Genomic DNA, 18,623 nt, shown 5'->3' with positions numbered 1-18,623 from the left:
GCATCTAGATAAGTGTCTTTCATTTAAAGTGACCAATTGAAAGTGCCTAGCTCAGTTATTGTAAATGTAAACAAAACTTGCTGATTTTGTTCGTCAATAAATATCTTAATCATTTCAAACGTAGCATATTTTGCCTACTAGGGCACTTGTACATGAGGTGTTCAATGAAACCTAGTTTAATACTGCAGATAGGATATGTTCTCTTTGTAACAGAGTCATATAAATGATGCCCATAGTGAGTAAACGACTGAGGATAAACAAAACAATTGTGTGTGAATGACAGACCATAAACAAAAGCACCAATGGTGTATGGTTTCCCTCTTTATTTTTACACATTATGCTCAAAGCAATAACATAATTTAATGATAACCAATATATTACATAACAAATACTCATTCAGGACACGCTTTGTATATAATAACACACATTTATCTGAAACTTTTGACCTAGTTGATTATGATTCAAATGCACAGGCCCAAAAAACAGTAATTCTCTCATCTCAGAATCACTTGCACATACACCTGTCTTCAACCCTGACCTTGCTGATCCTTAGGTTAACTGGTGCAACAACAATCATGTAGACTGACAATCATTTGTAATTTGTACACCAGCTCTTGACCTTGGTGATCTGTATGTTACGGCAACAAAGCTTGTCGATGGACGATCATATATAGCATGTACACCTGTTTTCAACCTTGACCTTGCTGATCTGTAGGCAATGGAAACACTCACGTAGACTGACAATCATTTGTAATGTGTTACCTGCTCTTGACCTTGACCTCTCTGATCTGTATGTTACGGTAACAAGGCTGTCAATGGATAATCACCTATAAAGTGTACACCTCTAACCTTGACCTCTCTGATCTGTATGTTACGGTAACAAGGCTGTCAATGGATAATCACCTATAACGTGTACACCTCTAACCTTGACCTCTCTGATCTGTATGTTACGGTAATGAGGCTGTCGGTGGATAATCACATATAACGTGTACACCTCTAACCTTGATCTCTCTGATCTGTATGTTACGGTAACAAGGCTGTCGGTGGATAATCACCTATAACTTGTACACCTCTAACCTTGACCTCTCTGATCTGTATGTTATGTTAACAAGGCTGTCGGTGGACAATCACCTATAACCTGTACACCTCTAACCTTGACCTCTCTGATCTGTATGTTACGTTAACAAGGCTGTCGGTGGACAATCACCTATAGCGTGTACACCTCTAACCTTGCTCTCTGATCTGTATGTTACGGTAATGAGGCTGTCGGTGGATAATCACATATAACGTGTACACCTCTAACCTTGAGCTCTCTGATCTGTATGTTAAGGTAACAAGGCTGTCGGTGGACAATGACCTATAACGTGTAAACCTCTAACCTTGACCTCTCTGATCTGTATGTTAAGACAACAAGGCTGTCAATGGATAATCACCTATAACGTGTACACCTCTAACCTTGACCTCTCTGATCTGTATGTTAAGGTAACAAGGCTGTCGGTGGACAATCACCTATAACGTGTAAACCTCTAACCTTGACCTCTCTGATCTGTATGTTACGGTAACAAGGCTGTCAGTGGATAATCACCTATAACGTGTACACCTCTAACCTTGACGTTGCTGATCTGTATGTTACGGTAACAAGACTGTTGGTGGATAATCACCTATAACGTGTACACCTCTAACCTTGACGTTGCTGATCTGTATGTTACGGTAACAAGACTGTTGGTGGATAATCACCTATAACGTGTACACCTCTAACCTTGATCTCTCTGATCTGTATGTTACGGTAACAAGGCTGGCGGTGGATAATCACCTATAACGTGTACACCTCTAACCTTGATCTCTCTGATCTGTATGTTACGGTAACAAGGCTGTCGGTGGATAATCACCTATAACGTGTACACCTCTAATCTTGACCTCTCTGATCTGTATGCAACGGTAACAAATCTGTTGACTGACAATCACATCCCAGGAATCAGCTGCAGTTGTGATTAAAATACCGGTCGTGGACATTAAAATAGCAGATGTACTAAATCCTGTGTTTATGTATACATCACCTTGCTTAACAATTGATATGATTTGTTAGGAGAATGTACACAGTAAAACCTATATAAAGAAGAAAATCTGTCTTTAAAGCATGTTCAACAGAAATTGCTGCAGATAGTGAATAAACTGTATTTAAAGGACACCTCCATGTAGACCCTTTTCATGAATGTTTCGCTTAGTTTGTAAAGAAACAGTATTTTACACACAATGAACCATTATATAAACATTACTGTTAAATAAATGGGAAATTTAACTCAGAAATAAATACAAGTTGTGGAAAATGAAAAGACAGCTAAAAAGCCACAGAGCAGTCAAACTGCAGTAAATCAGGATTGTATCTGGCTGATACCAATGTATTACCAATGTATTTATGCTCAGAATGCTCAAAACTGTGGTGTATAGTCTTGATATTGGTCTTCTCAAAAAATGAGGACCTAAAATATTCCTGTGTATAAAATCGTGGCATGCCACCTGTGACATGCACACAGTAATAAAACCAGGTATCACAGATCAATGGAAAAACTGTATCCTACAGTGACATTGTATCGGTGTAATCATACAACACAATGTCAATGTAACCATACAGCAACACTTTCAATGTAATCGTGTCAATGTAACCATACAGCAACACTATCAATGTAATCGTGTCCATGTAGCCATACAGCAACACTATCAATGTAATCGTGTCAATGTAACCATACAGCAACACTATCAATGTAATCGTGTCAATGTAACCATACAGCAACACTATCAATGTAATCGTGTCAATGTAATCATACAGCAACACTATCAATGTAATCGTGTCAATGTAATCATACAGCAACACTATCAATGTAATCGTGTCAATGTAATCATACAGCAACACTATCAATGTAATCGTGTCAATGTAATCATACAGCAACACTATCAATGTAATCGTGTCAATGTAATCATACAGCAACACTATCAATGTAATCGTGTCAATGTAATCATACAGCAACACTATCAATGTAATCGTGTCAATGTAACCATACAGCAACACTATCAATGTAATCGTGTCAATGTAATCATACAGCAACACTATCAATGTAATCGTGTCAATGTAATCATACAGCAACACTATCAATGTAATCGTGTCAATGTAACCATACAGCAACACTATCAATGTAATCGTGTCAATGTAACCATACAGCAACACTATCAATGTAATCGTGTCAATGTAATCATACAGCAACACTATCAACGTAATTGTGTCAATGTAATCATACAGCAACACTATCAATGTAATATTTACAGTTGTCTGTTATTTGATTATATGTACATGATCTAAAGAATATATGCATACATTTTAATTCTATACATCTCTCTTATTAAAAGGCAACATAAACAAAATGTACTTGTCAGTATAATGTCCTTAAACACCATTTACTTGATCAAAAAATCACACACCAGTGACATAAATAAAAACCATCATATTACCATTGCATGATAATAGCAACATAACCCTACCAAACTAAGTTGACATTGAATGCCAAGGCCCAAATATAGACACTGTCATCACTACTGTAGTGAAGGGATACTACCGATCCTTGCTGGATGATGGCTGATGCATCAATTAACATCACATACATACATAAAAAATATTCAAATCTGAACTAATAGCTAACCTATGATAATAAATAATTTTAACTTTCCATGTCATCCACTTATATGAAAATAGTAAACATAAACACAGAGAAACTGTTCTGTTACTATTTACAATCCATACCAGTGTTTACTGGAAACTGAAAAAAAATTAAAGGAATTGCCTGCATGCTTCCTTGGATTTGAGGTTTCAACTTGGCATTCATATTGACTATGCTAAATGGTATTTGGACCTAAACTATGGTGCTCTAAGTGATTTTAAATGTTTTAGCACTTTAGATCAACTTTTGGTAAAAATGCCACTCCCAATGATGGTGTGAGATTTTACATGTTTTAGGGGTTTAGATCAACTTTCAGTAAAAATGCCACCCCAAGCATGTTAAATCACTCTGAACACCCTAGTTTAGGTCCAAATACAGCTGTAACAAATTCTCAGGTCCCTGTGTGGGTGCCAACTGAAGCAGTTTAATGTTGCACTTATTTGAATAATGACTTCAGCCCATTAATCTTGTACTTTAAGTTCTTGGGAATTTTAAGACCGAGGTCCCAATTTGAGGACATAATTGATTACACTGCACTCTGTAAACTCACTTTATTTTAGATGGACTTAAAATGATAATTAAAAATTAAGCAATACTACGAAAGTTAATCCATAGAAAAAATAATTTACAGCTAAACCTTATCTCTAATACACACATTAAGACTGAAACACATTTCACCAGATATCATCATTGTCACATTAATTTGTGACAATAAACTCGAGCTTGTTGATGTGCGGATGTAATCTGATATAAAGAAGCAATGTACAATTAGCTGTTGATGGTCTTCCATAAAATGAATTCTCGTGAATAAGTTGCAGTGAGAACAATCATGAAAGATTAGATCTCTTTTCCATCAAAACGTTTTCAATATACAGAACAAACTATATAGACTGTGTTATAAGAATTTCAGTATACATGATAACAAAACAGTATTTCAGGGAAAACAAAAATTGTAAGTTAAAATTGTCCCAATGAGGCCTCACATCTGGAGGCAAATCTAGACAGCCGAATAAAGACCTTACATATAAGTGATGCTTGGAGCATGCTGTGATTGAAACCTTTCATCATACTCCTATATTTTATGCAATTGCATGGCTCTATACTCCCAGCGTAACACAGAACTTTAAGGGTTTAACAAACTGAACAGATGCATACTAGTCTATCAGCCATAATATAAATGTCCATCATTAAGGTTATAACCAATGTCTTTATGCATCGGGCACCTTTGACTTACAATACTTCAAAAAACATTATCAGGGTACCTCTTTTCTCCACACTGATAATTTATTAAATTTAAGTACTCATGGTATTCGATGAAAACATTTGCTTACAAAGCTTCTAACTCTGTCAAATGTCTAAAAAGGTTTTAAAAAAAAATCATCCCAATGAGAATTTTCCAGATCATCAATGTCAGGAACAATGAGGTTCTGAAAGTATCAACTTTATATATCTCCTGTGCTTCATGCATACCTTGTGATGATACATGTATTAAGTTAAACAAGTTCTGATTCTTAAAATTAGGGTACAAATAAATTCGGACCCAATCTGTAGAATAAGGAGCTTCCAACACCCCTCGAATAGTCATGCTTATGTGAAGTGATAGAGTTGTTCCCCTTGTTGATGTAAACTGTCAACACATCTGTACACCGTCACATGATCAGGACTGCTGTCATTGTCAGTGAGTGCCAGCACCCTGTATCTGTCAGTGAGCACCAGGGGGAGGTAATGGCTGTCCATGGTCAGCCCCATGCATCTCTGGCTGGTACGTCAACAACACAACCATCACCCATAGGTGCAGCATTGCCTAAAATGACAGACACATTTCAATCAAAGTGTAAATGTGCAGAATGAGGATCATCAGTGAAATACATTTAAGTAATGAAATTTGTGACAGAATAATTCTCCCTTAAAAACATCAGGTGCAAGATTAGTTCATCTAAAGAGTGAAATATCGTAATTCTTAACATCTACATTTAGACATACAATATGTATACTTTATAACAAGCCTGTTAAAGGTGTGACATTTCAGGAAGATACCTCATTCATATCTCGTACAGACTTAACTCATTCACCCCTGAAGTTTCATAATGAACTATTCCAACCTTTGAATTGGAATAATTCAAAAGTGTCTTCAGGGGTGAATGAGGTAAGGAACTGGTTTACACCATGTAGCTCACCATGTATAATATCACAAATACTCTGGCAATGGGGTATCTTCTCAGGAAAACTCCGAGGCGTATACTGGAAAAGGAAAAATGAGAAATCAAAGATTTTTTTCAGAACACACAGCAAATTTTAAGGATATTATTTATATAACACATGAGATGTCGAATATGTTGAGACTTTTTTAAAACATACTGTAAAGATTAATAAAAAAAATGCAAAAAGAGATCTTCGGAAAATGAAAAGTATGTAAAATGTAACGTTTCTAGGAAAAGGACATGTGGTATAAAATATATCAGCTCTACCTCTTTTACCACTACAACCCCTGACAATCTCACCCTAGTTTATCAATAGAGTTGGCAGCACGCTTCATCTTTTTTGTCACTTCTGTGTCAGTGGCTGTTTCACGCATGAAAGCTGGCAGCCTCTGTCGCACTGCTAACACACACAAACTTACTTGTAAATACATTTTAAAACATTTCATGCAGTTTTTGTTCTATACTTTTCCATAAATGTTTTAGCTGGTTTTTTTTGGTTTTTTTGCATATGCTGCTGAAATTAACACACTATATAACATACATGTATAAAAGTAATGTAAATCATGCCCCAAATTTTCATTTCAATAACCATTTGCTTCAATTCTATCTGATGAAATTGTTTTGACTACTACTAGATTTATAACTGATAACTATAATATGTAAAAGTTGTTGGAAAGAACACATTTTTTTCAACTATTGCTTAAATTTGCTAGAATCTATTATGTCTGAAAAAAAATATATAAATGATGTGACATGTGATAGGAAAAACAAAGTTGGAGTGGAAAAAGATACGGTACAAAAAGATACGGTACAAAAGGATGTATCAATTGTTGTACCTTCCTCATCATCATTGACGTGAACAACAGCAGTGTTGGTCCTAAGGGACGAAGCCTGGACATCTTTATACTGCATCTACAAAACCCAACTTACAATATAAATATTCAACTATAAAACCCAACTTACATTGTAAAAATATTCATCTACAAAACCCAACTTACAATGTAAATATTCAACTACAAAACCCAACTTACAATGTAAATATTCATTTACAAAACATACCTTACAATGTAAATATTCATCTACAAAACCTTATTTATAATAGAAAAAGTCATCTAAAAACTTAAGCCTTTAATGAAAAAAATGCCTTTTATTAGAACAAATCTAATACTACCAGTAATGTCTAAAGAATCAGACTTTAATTTCAAATTTGTATACATGTACCAGAAAGATCTTTCATTTTTTTTGTCAAATATGTCTTAAACATACATATAGAACAACTTCATTTTTTAGAAATTTCTTCCACAAATTATTGTCTGCACCATAATTGTACTACAAAACAAATGTTGATTTGACCCTTACCTCAAGTCTCTCCAGCTGCAGGTTAAGTGAGTTTTTCTCTGTACTCAAGGCCTCCAACACTGTTTGTTTTTGTATGAGGCTCTCAGTGAGGGACTTGACGCGAGATTCTAGCTCATTCTCAGATGTAGAACTCATGGACTTTGTTGCGAGCTACAAAAACACACATTCACATTAATAACTTCCATAACCATTAATTTAAGCAATTAAAGCTTTCTCAATTCTTAAATATGTTCATGAACTTCACAATACAAGTGTTACCTAGTGAGAGATTAACACGAAGATATATTGTATGTAGTATTACTCATCTTAGAATGAACGATAACCTGCTTTGATGAATTAAATGAAAAGCATCTACCACATTTCAAAAAAAATAGTAGTTCCTTTTTGCTATAAATGGTTTAAAATATTTATCACTTTATAATCAGCAAAATATCCATAGTTTGCTGCAGAAAATCCTTAATAATTAATCATGGGAGCTTGAGTCATTGAATGTTTTTTCCACATACATCACAACATTCGGAGGCATACCTGATTTCTGAGTTTTTCAATTTCAAGTTCTCTGTCTCTAACACAATTCTGAAACGTTCCCTTTTGTTTGTGAATCTCCTCTATTGAATATTGCATCTCCTGGGGGAAAAAAACATCAAAAGTCAAAATAAAATATGAATTGACTAAAACCTTTTCAAGCATGTGTTTTAGTTTTTCAGAAGAAACTTTTAGCTTTTGATCCTTTGAATAATATATGTATGCAAAGTACTTTAGAACTGTACAACTGTTAAACATTGTGTGTATACTATGTGTACTGTAAAGCACATTAGAGAAATTTCATCAGTTATATAGGGCACTATTTATATGTAATTAACTTCATAAAAGAACTTTTATTTCAAAGTGCTGGTAGATCCTAATGAACCGAACACCTTAATTAAGTACTATCTTGACTGACGTACCTGCTTCTGTTTGAGCAGTTCTGTTTCGGCCTCCTTCCGTCGACGTTTCTCCACCAGAAGGTTGTCCTCTAAAGCTCGCAGCTGGTCATTTGCCTCATCACTATCTCGCTGTAGCTGCCCCTCCAGATCCTGACAAAAAAATACACAAACATAAGGAATATTAATCTCCACCATGGACATCAGACATATTAACGTACAGTTGACTGGCATAAGTCAGGTTTATTTTCAAATCTTCATTTTAACCCATTTCTCTAAAATGTTTAAATAAAAATACCTATTAAAGTAAAACTGAAAGAGTGTTATCTGAAGATTCTTACTTTTTGTGTCTGTTTTCATATATATAATATATATATGTATTATTAAGACATTTTTTAAAATAAATTTTCTTTACAAAAGAACATTTATATTATTTCTGAAATGTAATCCTTTTGAAATACAGGATATGAAGTTAATCATGAATAAGAATTATTATATAGATTCAAAATTGGACCATAACACAAGTTTAAAACATTTAAGAAAATAGCATCATTTTCCTGTTAAAGATAATTAAATCATATCAGAATAAACACATTCGATTTCAATGAAGCTCCATCACCAAAATTGAAATAGTGCATTGTGAAAATTAAATACTGGTATGATGAATTAGCATAATTTCTTTTCTAAAGAAATGAAAAAAATCACAGTATATTTTAAATGCATAAATATAGCCATTCCCCCCCCCCCCAACACTTCACAAACATGACAAGGGGAGTTAAGCTAGAGTTATCTCCCCATACATAAGATATTCGCATTTTTACATTTTTTTAAAGAAATTCCACCTTTCTAAATTGTGGACACCATATGATCAGATAATAAACTAACCATAAATTACTTTTTAATATCTTTGTTAACACTAGATATTTGAAGAAACAGTTGTACCAAATTTGAATTTTTATTTACAAATAACATATATCATTATTAAGATTTAATTACACCAATATTCATAATACAGTGATCTTTTGGTATAAAACCATAAAGATCATATCTAACCAGTGTGTTGTAAGAAAGGAGAGAAGGTTAGCACTCCCCTTGATAAGGACGGAAGGGACCCCTGTGGTCTATACAATACATGTAAGGCGCTTGCCTCCTTACTTCGGAGGCAGGTCTTTATTTTTCAACAGTACCATTTACACAGTAGATAGAGAAGTACAACTGGACAGATTCTGAATGACACTTTCATATATCATTATTCTGGTATATAACAAATTTTAAGTGAATCTGAATGACTTTCATATCGCAAATGAAAAATATTTATTATGGAATTTTCTTGAAATATTCAATGTTTAATGAGCAAATTCATGGAATGAGCACAAGTTCTTCTCATTTTTTAACTTTACAGGAGTATAGCCTTTATGGAGTACATTCCTAGTGAGAATAAATTCTATAATGTTTAGGGAAATTGAATGTCATATTCATAGATTTTGTTGAACTTTGAACCGGCCCTTGTCTTGCAGTTTGAGCAAATAGAATGCATGTTGTCACTTTAGTTTCTCAACTACCTGTTGTGAGCCATGATAAATAATCCAGAAGAAAGTGATTGGTAACTGTCCAGATCTATCTAACTTTACCTGCAGTTCTACCCTCAGACTGTCCACAGTCATCCGGGATTGTTGTAGCTCGTCCCTAAACATGTCCCTCTCCTGTTTGATCGAGTCATACTCCAGACTGGAGACTCCAGCCATCTCTCCTGCAGCCCCCGACCCTTCCCTTAGACTGGCAATCAGTCTCTCCTTGGACTACAATGGTGAGGAATTGATAGATATTAAAGTTTCTCACACACAGTTTAGTTATACCCACACAAGTCATAATAAGTTTAGATACTGAAACATGTCTGTATACATTTGCTATAGTATTGTTTAGCATTAAGTTTTATGAATAAGTCATAACGCATACCTTAAGAACATTTAAACCTGAATATGTTTGTCTTGACACATGAATTATAAAAATTGATCATTATAATCACAATAAGCCTTTATACTTGAAGCTTTCACCAGAATCAATGGTAAATTAACACCATTAAGGTAAGATAAGTGATACATCTATGTTTAAACAGGTAAACCAAACACAGTATAATACCTGTAGGATCCGTGTGGCCTTCTCCTTGTACTCTGTCAGTTCCTGTTTGGCTAAGTCAGCGTTACTCTTCAGTGTTTTCATCTGGATAGATATCTCAGAAACTTTGGCTGAAAAATAAGAGTGAATCATTTATACAAAATCTGAATGTGGGAAATAACAATTGATCAAAAATGAAACAAATTTGACAGTTAAGGTAATGGAAGATCCTGATGATGCCATATCACTGGTTGTAATACACAAATTTCAAAAGAAATTGCAATTTTCAAATCAAATATTTATTAAAATGGTATCTAGTTTTTCACAATTCACAAGGTTTCACAATTCACAAGGTTTTTTTTATACTTTGAGTTGGTAAATCTAAATCAAACATCTAACAGATGAGAGGTGTTTGGCATGATACTCTACCCCAATCGATCTACCTTTTTCTTCATTGAATCTCCTTTCTGAGGTAGTTAGGGCTTCAGCAAGACTTCTCTGTTCAACTTCAAGTCTACCCTGTCTATCTGAAGCCTCTTGCTGCAAAAATATCATATTTAAGTAAATCAATCAGTTAAGATATTTATTCAGATAATATTTCTCCCTTAGAAAATTTCTTACAAGAAATATTCAATAGCTTACATGTCACAACTTGATTATCATATGTGTTTTATGTATGTTAACATCAATGTAAGTAATATAATATGAAAAACTTTTTAGAATTTTCAAGGTTTGATATAATGAAATTATTATGTTTGACAGTTTTGCAGCAGATTATCATTAGGACGGTTTGTTGCTTTATGTATGACAGTTTGCCACTATGACAGAAGGTTATCATTAGGAAGGTTTGTTGCTATATGTATGACAGTTTGCCACTATGACAGCAGGTTATCATTAGGAAGGTTTGTTGCTATATGTATGACAGTTTGCCACTATGACAGCAGGTTATCATTAGGAAGGTTTGTTGCTATATGTATGACAGTTTGCCACTATGACAGCAGGTTATCATTAGGAAGGTTTGTTGCTATATGTATGACAGTTTGCCACTATGACAGCAGGTTATCATTAGGAAGGTTTGTTGCTATATGTATGACAGTTTGCCACTATGACAGCAGGTTATCATTAGGAAGGTTTGTTGCTATATGTATGACAGTTTGCCACTATGACAGCAGGTTATCATTAGGAAGGTTTGTTGCTATATGTATGACAGTTTGCCACTATGACAGCAGGTTATCATTAGGAAGGTTTGTTGCTATATGTATGACAGTTTGCCACTATGACAGCAGGTTATCATTAGGAAGGTTTGTTGCTATATGTATGACAGTTTGCCACTATGACAGCAGGTTATCATTAGGAAGGTTTGTTGCTATATGTATGACAGTTTGCCACTATGACAGAAGGTTATCATTAGGAAGGTTTGTTGCTATATGTATGACAGTTTGCCACTATGACAGCAGGTTATCATTAGGACGGTTTGTTGCTATATGTATGACAGTTTGCCAATATGACAGCAGGTTATCATTAGGAAGTTATGTTGCTATATGTATGACAGTTTGCCACTATGACAGCAGGTTATCATTAGGACGGGTTGTTGCTATATGTATGACAGTTTGCCACTATGACAGCAGGTTTTCATTAGGAAGGATTGTTGCTATATGTATGACAGTTTGCCAATATGACAGCAGGTTATCATTAGGACGGTTTGTTGCTATATGTATGACAGTTTGCCACTATGACAGCAGGATGTCACTATGTAATGATAGGTTTGTTTTTATGCCATTGAATTTGTTATCATAACAGTAGGTTTGTAACTATGACAGGTGGATTGTTACTATGACATTCAACTTATTACTTACACAGGGTTTAATTTGATGTAAAGTTTTTATCTATTATATAGATTTGTTACTATGACAGTAAGCCTGTCGCTATGGCTTCAGGTTTATCAATATAACAGTAGCTTTTTATCACTATGACATTAGGATTCATCACAACATAAGGTTTGTTACTATGACAGTATGTTTTATTACTATTACTTATTACTACCTATTGTTAGAAATTATCACTATGACATAACTGTGTGGGTTTTTGGCTGCAACAATCAGGTTATTACCATGACATTAGATTTGTCACTATGACAGCAGTTTTGTTACTATGATATAAGGATTTATCAATATTACATTACAAAGGGTTTATCACTACAACCGTCAGGTTGTCTCCATGACATGAGGTTTGTCACTATAACAGTTGATTTGTTACAACAACATTAGGTTTGTTACTAGGACAATCAGCTTGTTACTATGACATATAAAGTTAATCACTATGACGATCAGTTCAGTTACTATGACGTGGCTTTTAATGCTTTTGTCTAAGTTGTAAGTTGATCACAATGGCAATCAGTTTTTTACTATGACATAAAGTTGAATAGATTACTAGGACAATCAGTTTGATACTAACTATGACATTAAGATGATTACTAGGACAATCAGTTTGTTACTAGGACAACCAGTTTGTTACTAGGACATCAAGTTGATCACAATGACAATCAAATTGTTACTATGACATAAAGTTGATTACTTAGACAATCAGTTTAATACTATGACATTAAGATGATTACTATGACATTAAGATGATTACTAGGACAATCAGTTTGTTACTATCTGGGCTCATGCTGTCAGTAGCCAAAGTAGCCATTGGCTTCTTTTATTTTTGATTTTATTTTAATGCTTTTGTCTAAGTTGTAAGTTGATCACAATGACAATCAGTTTTTTACTATGACATTAAGATTATTACTAGGACAATTGGTTTGTTACTATGACATTAAGATGATTACTAAGACAATCAGTTTGTTACTAACTATGACATTAAGATGATTACTAAGACAATCAGTTTGTTACTAACTATGACATAAGGATGATGACTAAGACAATCAGTTTGTTTCTATGACATTAAGATGATTACTAGAACAATCAGTTTGTTACTAGGACAATCAGTTTGTTACTAACTATGACATTAAGATGATTATTAGGACAATCAGTTTGTTACTATGACATTAAGATGATTACTAGGACAGTCAGTTTGTTACTATGACATTAAGATGATTACGAGGACAATCAGTTTGTTACTATGACATTAGGATGATTACTAGGACAATCAGTTTGTTACTAGGACAATCAGTTTGTTACTAACTAAGACATTAAGATGATTACTAGGACAATCAGTTTGTTACTATGACATTAAGATGATTACTATGACATTAAGTTGACTACTATGACATTTAGTTGATTACTAGGACAATCAGATTGTTACTATGACATAAGAGACCTGGGCCTGTTTGTATGCCTCCTGTTCCCTCTTGAGTGCAGCTTCAACTTCCACTAGTTTGGCCTTGAGAGTGTCAAGAGCCTGGCTGTGCATACCACTGGAATCGGTGTGGTCCTGAAGAATCCTGTAGTTATGTATAATACATGAGCATTAAAAGTATTATCACACTTAAAGATATATATTTCAAATAAAATAACAGATTATATGCCCTCCAGCTGGTTCTACATATAAACAAATGTCTGAAGTCCATCCTTTTGTCTGATTTCATGGCGTTGAGGGTTGTGGCAATTTTCTGACAAATATAGCAAAGTTCACGTGACAATGTCCTTACCTGTTGATGTGTGATTGTAGATCCTGTAATATCCAGAAAAGGCACTTACCTGTCTGTGTGCTTTTTGAGATACTAAACTATACAGGCAAGTCACTTACAAATCCATGTGTTATTCACATCCTGTAACAGTACCCAGAGGGAGCTTACCTGTTCCTGTGTGTGTTTATTACCCTGTAACAGTACCCAGAGGGAGCTTACCTGTTCCTGTGTGATTGACACCCTGTAACAGTACCCAAAGGGAACTTACCTGTCTGTGTGTGATTAACATACTGTTACAGTACCCAGAGGGAGCTTACCTGTTTCTGTGTGATTGACACCCTGTAACAGTACCAGGAAAGAGTTTACCTGCCTGTGTGTAATTAACATACTGTTACAGTACCCAGAGGGAGCTTACCTGTTCCTGTGTGATTGACACCCTGTAACAGTACCCAGAGGGAGTTTACCTGTCTTTGTGTCACTGACATTCTTAAACAGTACATAGAAGGAGCTTACCTGTTCCTGTGTGATTGACATCCTATAACAGTACCCAGAGGGAGCTTACCTGTTACTGTGTGATTGACATCCTGTAACAGTACCCAGAGGAAGCTTACCTGTTCCTGTGTGATTCAAGATTTTGTACTGTCGAAGCTTTCCTCGTCAGCTCTTTATCTGCTTCCTCCAGCCTCACTCTAAGAACGGCCAGTTGGGAATCCTTGGCCCCCAGAGCCTCTGTCAGATCTGATTCCCGTGACTGCAACTCACGTACCAGTTGGTCATGCATAGAGGCTGACCGATGGTAGGAGTCCAGCTTCTGTTTGGTTTTCTCCAATTCTGTTAAAAATTACATATAATTATGTATTTTATAAACACGTTAGACAGTAATGATACATGTCCATTGTATTTCACAACCAGAATTTGGCCAGTATAACATTATGGTTGATTATCATATAAACCTTGAAAAACATGTTATAAATTATTTGATTTTTACAATGCAAGCATGTTTGTTAATTATTATTTCGTTTTTTACGTTTACAAGCATGTTTGTAAATTATTTGATTTTTACAATACAAGCATGTTTGTTAATTATTTGATTTTTATAATAAAAGCATGTTTGTTAATTATTTGATTTTTACAATACAAGCATGTTTGTAAAATCTAACACAGCATTATTAATGCAGTGCCAAAAGGCAAGTTGAAGAATCACTATTTTGCCCTGACATTATTTTGGAGAAATTACAAAATTCAGTACCAGAAACAGAGTCCCTGGACCGCTGTATGATAGAAGACATCTCTTGATTGAGAGAAGCAACTTCATTTTTTAGAAGCTTGTTCTCCAGTTCCAGTGAGGACATTTTCTGATGGGCCTCTCCAGCTGTTTCTGAACCTTGGTTACTATGTACGCTATTGCTAGGACTCTGTTCTAGCATAGCATCAGCCAGTGCTGCAACATCAGCCAGCCCATCAGGCTCCGAGTTTGGACTCTCTCGTTCACTTCCTACAATAAATAAAACAGTATAAAAAGTACCATCGTACCTGCTTTAATATCTTCATATTTCAAAACATTATTAATGACTATAATTGTAAACAATTTAGTTTAGCTATATACCATTATACATGATACCAATTATGTACAATACATAGAAAGTATACACATCACAATTTTAAAAGAATAATTCTGATATTAAAACATTCACCAACCTGGTCCAGCTGAATCTATATGCACTATAGATGACCCACTTGTGGAGGGAGGGGCATCTGTGCTCTTGGTCCCCTTACTTGATATGGTAGAGGATGTGCTTGACTGTCGTGAATGTCGAGCACTACTGATAGGGGTTATACTTTTCTTTCTAGTCGCTTCCACGGGATCACTGCTATTTAAAAAGTCAAACAAAGCTTCATCTGAATCAATCTTTTTCTTGCCCCCTGATGTGGCTACTGTTGGTTGCTGTGGACTTGATACAGAGGAAACAGCACCAGTCTGTGGTTTCTGGACGGGGCTAGGAGAGCTAACCTGTTTTATATTTGCTTGAAGTGGGGTACTGGGTGATTTTGATAATCCTGTAAGTGTATGTCGAATTGGTTTAGTCACATATGGAGAGGATTTGTCTGTTCCTTGACCACCTATAGGTGAAGGGTTTTGAACATATTGTCTTGAGGAAGCAGCATCAGCTGTGTGGTCACTCTGCTTACTACCGGCAACATTTCCTGATGCATAACCTGTCTCATTCTCATTCTTTAAGGCCCCAGCTGCAGATTGGTCGATCTTGTTGAGAAGTTCTTCAACATTTCCTGTCAGTCCTGACAACCATGACATCTTGCATACTAATGTCTGAAATGTTGAAAAAAATAGATTTTAGTTTTCATCAAGAAATTACGGCTATCAATAATTAAGCTAGGAAGAAGTTATGAAAACAAACTTAATGAATAATTTCATTTTCATTGTTTCCAGCATCAAATTTGTCAGGTTAGTCAGACGCCATGTAACTAACTCTTGCATGAAACAGGTCAATGCATATATTCACAAAATTTGCATGAATTTACTTAGTTTGCCATGTTGCCTCCTGGAAACACAAACACAAAAATGTACTTCTTTAAAACAAATCATATTCTATGACCAGTAAAATTGTTATGTTTAAAGCAAAATGTACTTAAGATTATAAATAGATCAATATATTTTCAAATTTTATAGTAAAATCTAATATGACATTTAAAATATAGATAAGTTTAGTATGAAATTTGTAATTTGTTGAATATTCTTTCAGTAACTAATTGGCAAAATGCAATTCCATAAGAAAATGAAAAGACAAACATATTATCGTTAATGATATCATGTTGTCCAATAAATAATTACACCCTTACCAACATACAAATTTGGGCTGACCATCCTTTTAGACTTTTGACTTCTCTTTATACATGTATTCAATCAAAACCAGCAAATGATTTTTTTCTCCGACTTGACAGCTATCATATATCTAGAGATCACTGACAACGAAGTGCTAGCTCAAATGACAAGATGGTTGTCTATAGCAAGTGCAGCAAGGATGGCTTGTGAGTTTCAAGAAACTTCTGAAAGTGCTGATCTGCTAGCTATTAGATCATATCTACCTGGATAAACAGCATAATTGGATCAGAAAAAAAACCATTCAGCAAGCAATATATGTATATATCTTAACATGTGTTTACATCTCTTTTCTTAAATTTATATACTGGTATATATATCCCTACGAGAGTGAGTGTATTTTTTATAAAGTCTGATCAACTGTAAAATGTAATTAATGGAAATATCTATTTTCAAAGTAGACATACTTTAGGATGTTTTTCTATGATTGCATTATTCAGGTAGGGATCTCTAACAACTTTTTATAAATCATTGGAAACAGCTTTATCTATTGTAAATTAGAAACAACTTTTGGTTTGTAAAACATTGTTTTGTGTTTTTGTTGATTTGTGTATATATATATGTCTAAAGTTCAAAGACTTCAATTGTTGTGAAATACATCCCAAAAGAAGATCTGTTCAACCAAAGATGTTTATAACATGCCTTAATTATTGCGATTCCAATAAAAATTAAAATGCGATTAAAGTGAAATCAAAATTTTTACTTTGATGTATAGGTACAGATTAAGCATTTTCAACCATAGTATATAAAGGAATCTTACAAATGTAAGCTGGAGTACAATCGCGTATCCGGTTGAAACGGTTCAACCTGTAAAAAAAACGACAGGCACAGATCTGGACCAAGGCTGACCTTAGGAAAATGGCACGTAGATTGAGGGGTTCAGACGTACCTGACCAAAACTATAATGCAGGCTATTGCTAGTTTGCCTGAAAGAAGGGCATAATATTCTTGATTCATTGTTTTTTTATTCTCCAAAACTGTGCATTTTTAGCTCTGCTTATAGAATGGTCGAAGTGTGTTCGTTTATCCTGGAATATTTCTGCGCCACACGAACCTTTTCAACCAGGCTACGCAAATGTAACCAAGGTCTAGGAAAGTTTCCAACCAGTTCCAGCTTATCCCTTTAAAGGCTGACATCGTGATTTATCATTAATTAATATTAAAAACTCCACTACCTTCTATGACAATTAGTGCAAAAAGTGCTGAGATGATCGAAATGCAGATACAATTACGATAAAAAGTGTTACTAGGGTACAACGCGTGTAGGTTCAGCTCTTAATAAAAAAAATCTTGGCCACAGGTGCTATGATAATATTATAGTTATAGATGGGGTTATGTATGAAACATTTGTTCTTTCGATATTTATTTGTCTAAAACTGTAAAATATTGTCACCACATATCATTTTATAAACAACAATTAGAAGTATGTCATCTTATATAATCAAATATTAGAAACACGTCATTTTAATTTAACTGCAAGAGCCTGTGTTATTTGCTTTGACAAACTGAAAATGGCAACGCAAAGCAGTCAACAGGTTAACGAGTGTCAATGTTGACATTCGATAAAGCCAAAATTTGTCCTCTTATACAGCAAATCGTTGTCCCTCGAGAAATAATGTATTTTCTTATATTTGGAAGCACCAATGTTACGTGAAATCCATTATTTATGACCTTGTCTTTTGTGCAAAAATTTAGATTTCTTACCGAAGTTTTGCAGACAACTTCCCTTGCAAAATATCATGTCCTGTGTAGAAAATGCGTTTGAATGATTCCATATTACAATCT

The 18,623-nt window shown here is 34.6% G+C and overlaps 1 protein-coding gene across 2 annotated transcripts; it reads right to left on the bottom strand.

Moving 5' to 3' along the window:
- Positions 1 to 1,613: 1,613 nt before the first annotated feature.
- Positions 1,614 to 18,616, bottom strand: LOC110459170 (golgin subfamily A member 5-like). 2 transcript variants are annotated; one of them, XM_021511298.1, is made up of 15 exons: positions 18,543 to 18,616; positions 15,638 to 16,268; positions 15,189 to 15,434; positions 14,551 to 14,770; positions 13,630 to 13,753; positions 10,752 to 10,848; positions 10,333 to 10,439; positions 9,825 to 9,992; positions 8,218 to 8,346; positions 7,799 to 7,897; positions 7,271 to 7,420; positions 6,748 to 6,823; positions 6,212 to 6,311; positions 5,888 to 5,951; positions 1,614 to 5,514 (listed from the first exon to the last, which is right to left on the bottom strand). In XM_021511298.1, the coding sequence occupies exons 2-15, from the start codon at positions 16,251 to 16,253 to the stop codon at positions 5,413 to 5,415; spliced, it is 2,298 nt and encodes a 765-aa protein (XP_021366973.1). In that variant the 5' UTR covers positions 16,254 to 16,268; positions 18,543 to 18,616; the 3' UTR covers positions 1,614 to 5,412. The 2 variants fall into 2 exon arrangements, with proteins under 2 accessions (XP_021366973.1, XP_021366974.1); XM_021511299.1 differs by having other exon boundaries at positions 6,212 to 6,308.
- Between the last annotated feature and the right edge of the window lie 7 nt (positions 18,617 to 18,623).

This window comes from Mizuhopecten yessoensis, unplaced genomic scaffold (genome assembly GCF_002113885.1).
Source record: "Mizuhopecten yessoensis strain PY_sf001 unplaced genomic scaffold, ASM211388v2 scaffold9985, whole genome shotgun sequence".
NCBI lineage: Eukaryota > Metazoa > Mollusca > Bivalvia > Pectinida > Pectinidae > Mizuhopecten > Mizuhopecten yessoensis.
Note: the sequence above shows the minus strand (reverse complement) of the source record. Positions and strands in the feature narration are given on the sequence as shown.